Below are 8138 nucleotides of genomic sequence, written 5' to 3'. Positions count from 1 at the left end.
CGTGGCTTCCACTTCAGGATAGTTGGCGAGATATTGATATGCCATCAATCTCACGATGTGATAAGGAGATTTGAGTCTCAATTTTTTGGGATTAATGAGTCACTAACATGTTAATCAACCCCAGTCTGACAAAGTTTCTCTCTCCTAATGTTAACATGTTAATCATTTTGGGTTCCTAGTTAGTGTCAATTTATTAAAGTTTCCTGAATACTAGCTATGTTTTTTAGTATTTGAAAAGCAACTTAAAATGGTCACAAGTTCTTAGCAGCCAATTTTTTTAGTTATATGAGTGAATTCCAATGCAATGCCTAAATTAAGAAATCATTACGTAATATGGGAAACTAAAGAATTCCAATTTGAAATTTGTAAAGTAAAATATATGTTGAATTACATAGGCCATCAGTCTTGCTGATGGTTCACAAATATTCAAGAAAAGAAAAAGTACAAAATTCTATGGAGAGCAAGATTTTGTTTCTCAGTCTTCGCAAGGTTTTGTTCCAAAGCCTATTTTTCCAGCATCTATGTCATAGAGAATATCGAGTTCTCGCTGCTGATTATACCAATAACAGTAAGATCTTCAGATTTTTTATTTGCTGCGAATCCTAAGCAACATATGTATGGATTCTTCTTTGTTATCAACACAATTCCTAATGGATTCAAGCTTACATCAGTCGCACATCCAAAATGGAGTGTAATTTCAGGTAACTGAATCCTTCCATTCCCTGTCATATCGTAGCATGTGTCAAACTTCTCCTGAGCTGGTGCTTGTGGATAATCAGCCATTGATTGCCTCAACTTCGTACTTAAAGCGGTATATGCTAGTGGCGGTAGGTAAGTGATACTTGTTCCGGAGTCGATCACAGTTCCTACTGATGTAAATATTGTAGGTGAAACATCCAATCTGCTTCCCGCCACACTGATGCCAAGCAATTCCAGAAAGTATAGGGAGCTGCGATTATAACTTCGTGGAATGTTTTGTGGAGATTCTTTCAGATTCGTGAATTTTAATCCAGAAGATGAAGTTGCTGATCTTGCACGATTGCCAAAGTCTATATGCCCCAAGGAGCTGGAAGTTTTAGGAAGACAATAGCTGAAAGTTTTGGCGAATTTTGAAGCAGTCTGGGAAACAATTGAAAGATCGCCTCTGCCTAGTCCAAGTACCCCTGCTCCATTAGCAAAATTGCGTAAGGGTATACAATCTCTTTTGATCAGTGGAATAATTGCCTTCTTGGACAGCAAACTTTTTGCCCAAGGAATGAAGCCTCGTCCGCAGCGTTATGCAACAAATTTATCAATACCATTTTGAATTTGTCCCAGTCAGGTCCAGGGACATCGAATGGATAGCACCCAGTCAAATTCTCTCCCAAATCAGCCTTGGAGTTGATTGTCGGGTCAGAAAAACGTACCAAGCACTCTTCATACAAGGCAATAGCAGCTTTTTGATTCGGGCATTCATCAAGTAGTCGTATGTGGGCATCTGCTACGCATTCTTTGCAAACATCAGCGCTGAGATCGCCTCGACAAAAAAAGAGGCCATAGACCGTGTTAGAAGGGTCATCGCCAGTACTGAACTTATAGAAGCCATTGGTGTCTGTCCGAGATGCATTTGAAGATAGGGTGTCAAGCACGAAATTTAGATTTGGTTCTGTAAATGCTGCAGGTCGCACTGTTAGGGTTGTATGTAGCGTTTCCACAGTAAGGCGCAAGAAAATTAACGGGGCTAGTGTCGTTGGAAGCATGGTTCGCCAAATCGGCCGAGTCCGAGTTGACTCGGCCGAGTCATAACCGGAACGGGACTCACCGGTACGATACCGACACCCGCATCGCCATTTCACCGGAATCCGAGTTGACTCGGATCGACTCGATCGATATTTACCGAGTCAACTCAAATCAATAAGAAATCAGTAAAACTTACCGAGTTTGGCCGAGTCAACTCGTGAGTCAGACAACAAAATCACGCACATGATTTCTTCTTTCTCCCACCGGTTGCCATCCTCATTCCATCACTTCTGCTAGTGCAACCCATCATAATTAGTTGAGGTTTCTTGAGGGTTGTGATTGTAAGACTCGTAATTTCGTTGGGATTGATCATAATCTTCAGATTGGGAGTACAACAAGAAGAATTGGAGCAAATTTGGAAGTAAGATGAATCTGTAAAAATTTTGTGGTATTCGGGGTTTTGGAGATTTTTGTAGGTGGTGGTAAACTGGTAATGGTGATGGAGCTTGAGAAGAGAGAGACAGAGAGAAATAAAGGGAGGGGGGGAGGCGGTGGAAAGATGAATATGTAAAAATTTTGTGGGATTCGGGGTTTTGGAGATTTTTGTGGGTGGTGGTAAACTGGTAATGGTGGTAGGCTTGAGAAGAGACAGACAGAGAAATAAAGTGGGGAAGGCGGTGGAATGGAAACGTTTTCTAGGGATTATGGGAGGCAGTGTGGGTTGTGTACGTGGGAATGTGAGGGGATAGAATGGAGTGAGGAGAGAGAGAGAGAGAGATAAACACCCAACAACAAAAAAAGAAAAAGAAAAAATTACAGCTAAATTACAGCTCAAAGGCCACCAGATTCTATCTCACGTCCTTTCCAACTTTCTTTCTAACCCGAACAAACATTTCTTGGTCAAAGGGGATGCCTCAAACTTCATTCCTCTGTTTTTTTAATGCATTCACGTTTCCATTCATTCAACATTTCAACCCCCCTAACACCAAATGAACAAGATTAGAATAGTCCAACAAATATTAAATTGGATTAGTTAACAACAAATGAACTGGGGTTTTTTGCAACATCTTTTGTTTATTAATTAGAACTACGTCATTTTTTTTAAAGACTTACATGGTATCTATGTTAACTTAGGTTTTTTATCAAATTTAATTTGATAGTTGTATTGCTTATATTATTTTTTATTTTTAATAATTTTTTTTAGAATTTTTGAAAGTTTTATATACTTTAACTTGCGTATCACCCGATATTTAATCGATATGCCGTGACGGATGTGGAACAACCGCGACCGCGACGCGACCGCGACCCGCGACGGCGAACCATGGTTGGAAGTGGAACAACAATATTCAATGGTATGGAAGCTAAGCAAACAAAGCATGTAACATTTGAAGTGGAACAACAAATTTCTGGAGATCATTTCAAAGGAAGGCATCAAAAGAGTAAAAGGCTAACAACCTACAAACTAGATTGGTAGATTAGGAGCCAAATTAAGTATTGTTTGAGGGATCATGAAAGTTGTATAAGCCAGGAAAACTTATGGCCTGGGAAAACTTGACCTTGGCAAGTCTTACAACCAACTCGCCTGGACGTGAGAGAAATTTCTAAAATTATGATGATTTTTAAAAAAATTCTACAAATGGGGCATTTTTTGTATGAAATTCCGTCCAGGGTCAAGGAGCTCGCATTTGCTGAATGCGAGGTCTCCTGAATTTTCCTAACATCCAAATCACAAAAAAAAAAAAAAAGAAAAAGAAAAACAGACCTTGCATTTAACAAATGCGAGGTCATATACCTCACAATTAACAAATGCGAGGTCCACGCCCAGGTAACTCAGCTTGCACTTAGCGAGCATTGTGACGAAAGAAGCCCCTGGTCCAGTGAGCGTGAGCAAGCTGCAATTTTACATAAAAAGACTGCTCAAACAATTGACATAAGTTAGAAGCCGTGCGTGTTTCATCATGCGAGTGATGAAACCGGAGCCAAAATTCACTATTTACCATCTTCAAATTATTTTCAAGAACATGAATCTAGATTTTGCCATGATTTTTCTTTTTGCTCAGTTCCAATGCAAGCCTTCCCTTGCTTTATGATTTCACTGCAAATTATAAAGTGATTTACAATTTGCAATGAAAATCTCTACAATTTTTACTACTTAAGGCTGTAAATTCATCAGACCTCAAATTTTTGTTTTTGCATTGACATTTATCATAGAGAAATAAATCCTTTTTATTTTAAAACTCACACGAGTTAGAAGTTAGCAAATGTGAGGTCTCAGCACAAAATTTTATGTACTAGTAATTCTTTGTATATAAATAACAAAAAAGTTATATTTCTTATAGATTAAAAGATTTGATAATTATATTGTTGGAAACACCTAATTTTATTATTAAATAATTTTATAAAGAAATAACTATACATGTATAGTTCTTTATACGGTTGGAAACAAGCTTTGGCTTTGTGTTCAGATTGAGGTCCTCACATTTGCGAAATGATTATTATGTGATTATTTATCTTATAGATTAAAAGATATACTTTCCTATAAATATAAAAATTATAATCACATAATAATCATTTTCAAATTAAATGAGAAAAAAATTCCCAAACCACATATATTTATTTCACTAGGATATTTGAAAAACATTTATTTATTTATTGTAATTTATTATGATTAAATATATATATATATATAAATTTTTTTTGAAAAAATTTTGATAGAATCTCCCCTTAAAAGTGGACTAAACTCCCAGTCAGCAAATCCAAAATAGACAACATTTAATCCAAGCAATATTTCCAACAACTTGTCAGCAAATAATCACAAACCACTGCAAAAGCACAAGTCTTTAGTAAATTAAAAAACAGAAAAAGTAAAATCAAATTAAACATCCAACATTCCATAGATTAAGAACAAAATGCAAGCAAATCCATGCACAAATAATATAGTGAACCTAATGGTGCAGCTTCAATCGTCATCTTCATCTGCAGCTCCATCCTGAGGTGGAGTAATGCTTAAATGATCCTCTATACGTGCCAAGCGAGTGTCCATCCTCTGCAACTGGAAAAATAAATTAAAATTAGTAGCACAAGACTATGGTACAAGTAGAACTACCATTTTCAAAATTAGCCATACTCCACAAAAAAACCAATAATTGCAACATCTGAGTCAATGAAAATGAGAAACAAGTAGAACTACTCCAGAATGAAATAATACCTCTATCAGACCAGCATGAGATGATCTCGAACATTGTTCTTTAATATCATAACCCGCTCACATTCAACAAGAGCAGATGCATTGATTTCCATGGTTCATGCAGTTGAATTCCAGCCCCAGCCCTCAACATGTTTAAGAGAATCCTTTTTACCATTTAATACATACATATCAGAGTTTGCAAGAAAGTGTGATGGATCCTAAAGCTAGCATGGACAGCATAAGGGTGCCAGTACTTCCAAGTACAGATGCCCTAGTAGCAGTAAAAGTAGAAATTATACTAGAAGCTACTCAGATACCGTAGTCTATGATAAAACACATAGCAGTCAAATGTGTAGACATTGTAATAGCATGATAGCCCAGCAACTAGGCAGATCCTCTGCTCCATTTCTGTAAAAAAAACTGGGCAACTTCATGAAGCCTATCAGACCAAATGCTTAAGGAAAACTTTAACTAAGTCCAAACCTATAAACCAATTAAGCAATATACACATATCAACAGTCCTAAAATATACTGCAATCACCACATGCGACAACTAATATCTTTGAGGCAGGGTGTTTTAGACTAAAAACTAAGAAAGCCAGGACAAAGTTTCTTTGCAGCTTCGGCATGGCTTCTTAAAGATTTTATTTTTTTGGTAGGCTAGCTAGCTACTTAGAACTTGGCATTAACTAGCTATGGTTCTTAGATTGCTGCTTTTCCTTTTTTTTCTGTTTCATGTTTCTGCAATGCAATATTGATTGCTGCTTTTCCTTTTTTTCTCTTTCATGTTTCTGCAATACAATATTGATCCACGTTAATCCCATGCTGCCTCCACATGAAAGCAATAGCTAACTGCTAACCTCCAGCAAAATTAATCAAAATAAAAGAAAAAGTATGTGGATGCAACCGCAACAGTCCTCAAACAGGAGACCAAATGCATCAACAAATTACACCAACGGCCACGAATAAGAGACAAACCGAAAAATTGCCAAATCAGAAAAGCAAATACAACAAGCAGAAACAACAACAACGCCCAATAAATTGCCAAATCAGAAAAGCCAATTCAATTCAGAAAAGAAAAACCCTAGAAAAATAAAAGAAAATCAGAAAAAAAAAGAAATTCATACCCTTATGCTGTTTCTAAGCAACAGAGCACAGCCACGAATTTGAAAGCCATTTGCCAAGTAAAAAGAAAAGGTGCAGTGCAAATGGGACACAAAATTGGTTGGGGAGTCCTGTTGTGGTTGTAAAAGTGGCAAATTGGGAGGGGAGAGAGGCGCAGCTGGCTAGCAGAGATGGGTTCCGAAGAGGGGTCCAAGCTCTACAATGGCCAAGATCTTCCGACGCTTCTGACGAGAAAGCTGTGCCCAGATTTCGCCTGATGAGAACGGCTACAGCTCTACAAAAGAGAAGAGCTTCCGACGAGAAGGCCGCGAGATTCCGATGACAAAGCTGTGACCAAGATTTCGCCTAACGAGAAAGATGGAAGCTCAACAAAAGAGGAGAGAGTGAGGAGTGAGCTGGATGGAGAGAGTGAGACAGATTTGAATGGCGATTGGGAGCTCTGGCTTTGTGCTCAGATTGAGTAGCTCGCATTCCGCGAATGCGAGCTTGTTTTTCTTTTTTTCGTAAAAGACTGACCTCGCATTTGTGAAATGTGAAGTATTTGAACTCGCATTTCACAAATGCGAAGATCACACTTTTGGAATTAACTTCAAAAATTACCCCTCTTGTAGAATAACTTTATTTTTTGATCACAACTTAAGAATTTACTCCTGCCATCGGCTGAATGGTCCGTAACCAAGACTCTATAGTCAGCAGATGCTAAGGGTATCGAACAACGACATTTGTGGAGGATAATGGGAATTTGACTAATGCTGAGAAGAACAAAGTTGACCCAGATGGAATCCCTACCTAGTAGTTCAGAGTTCATACTGGTTTGAGAAAGAGTTCTCTATATACAGTTAAAAGGATAGATTATACATAATCCCCCCGTGGATTCACCAGTTGTCACATAAACGACCTAATATTTCTAAATACCCACATAAATCTCATGTGATTTCATATAAAGTGAAAACTTGAAGGAAAATAAATCCTGTAATAGTATTAGTTACTAGTACTATCCTTATTCAAGCACACTAAATCAATCAACACTTTGACCACCTTATATGAAATCATACGGGAATAATGTGGATAAATGCAAAAATTATTGAGGGCTAAAGTGAATATTCATGCAAATTGTAGGGACTTTAAATAGATATTTTGATTTTATCACACACATTTTTTATATACAGTTCAATCAGTGTAACTATTGGTGCTTCTTGTCCATTTTTCATATTATATGAAATCATAGGAGGTTACATGAATATTTTGAAATCCTAAAGGGATTGTGTGGGAATATGAAAAATTATTTTTGGGGGTGGGGGGGGGAGGTTCATTTAACCTAGTTAAATCATGTAAAGTCTGTCGCATTTTCGTTATTAGATTGAAACTTCCAAATAATTTTCGTTGTCGAAAATACCATTTGCAATAGATATTAGTGTGTTCACCATTTTGTCCAACTTGTTTACATTTCATAGACTTTTCTTTTTCTTTGGCTAAAGTGGGAACATCACGAGACAAGCATTAAATCAAAGGGCCCTCCAACGAAAGAAATACCTGTCTAATTTATATTACCAATTTAATACTCCATGTTCTTGTTGGCATCTAATTTATGTTAAAATTAACTTTTCAAGATTGGTGTTCTGTTTATATTGTTTTTTGTTCGTGTTAAGAAATTATTGTGCAGGATTTTAAATCTAATTCAGCATTTTTGTTGTCAAAATCACCCAATTTTACAACATATGTATATTTTGAAGTACATATTTGTGTTGTTCATAAGATGCTTGTATCTAGTTTAGATATTTATTCTGTTTAGTAATTATAAGGATGCACATTCTTCTACGACCTATTAGAGTTTTAGTTTCATAGATGCTGAAATTATCAAATATGAATAATTTTTATTATTTTAGTTATTATTAACATTTATCATTGCCCAGAAAGGGAAAAGAAGAACAGATTTTTGAAAAAAAAAAAGGAACTTAGAGGAAAAGGGTTTTTCACGAATGAAAGGAACAAGGATTTTCTTGCTCCGCATTGGAACTTTAGCAAGGAATTTTAAGTGCTGTCCAACCTAATTCCATAAAGATTAAATAAGTACAAAAGTGTTAACTATTGAAGGATCCTAAAAAAC

At 36.6% G+C, this 8138-nt stretch overlaps 1 protein-coding gene and 1 long non-coding RNA gene across 2 annotated transcripts; both read right to left on the bottom strand.

The window, feature by feature from the left end:
• Window positions 1–519: 519 nt before the first annotated feature.
• LOC113771487 (aspartyl protease family protein At5g10770-like) lies at window positions 520–1739 on the bottom strand. The gene is made up of 2 exons (XM_027316063.1): window positions 1225–1739; window positions 520–1090 (listed from the first exon to the last, which is right to left on the bottom strand). Exons 1-2 carry the CDS (start codon window positions 1737–1739, stop codon window positions 520–522), a joined length of 1086 nt encoding a protein of 361 aa, XP_027171864.1.
• A 2932-nt stretch (window positions 1740–4671) lies between these two features.
• Window positions 4672–6433, bottom strand: LOC113772347. The gene is made up of 3 exons (XR_003468526.1): window positions 6034–6433; window positions 4928–5070; window positions 4672–4771 (listed from the first exon to the last, which is right to left on the bottom strand). It is a non-coding gene; the product is annotated as an uncharacterized LOC113772347 (long non-coding RNA).
• Between the last annotated feature and the right edge of the window lie 1705 nt (window positions 6434–8138).

The sequence above is a fragment of the Coffea eugenioides genome, chromosome 5 (genome assembly GCF_003713205.1).
Source record: "Coffea eugenioides isolate CCC68of chromosome 5, Ceug_1.0, whole genome shotgun sequence".
NCBI classification, from domain to species: domain Eukaryota; kingdom Viridiplantae; phylum Streptophyta; class Magnoliopsida; order Gentianales; family Rubiaceae; genus Coffea; species Coffea eugenioides.
The sequence above is the reverse complement of the archived record's forward strand: the minus strand, read 5'-3'. Positions and strand labels throughout refer to the sequence as shown.

Excerpts from the sequence above, each read along its gene's own strand:
- LOC113771487 (XM_027316063.1), bottom strand. The coding sequence starts at position 1,739 with ATGCTTCCAACGACACTAGCCCCGTTAATTTTCTTGCGCCTTACTGTG. Across the intron at positions 1,091-1,224 it reads AAAGTTTGCTGTCCAAGAAG|CTATTGTCTTCCTAAAACTT; the intron begins GCAATTATTCCA and ends CAAAACTTTCAG.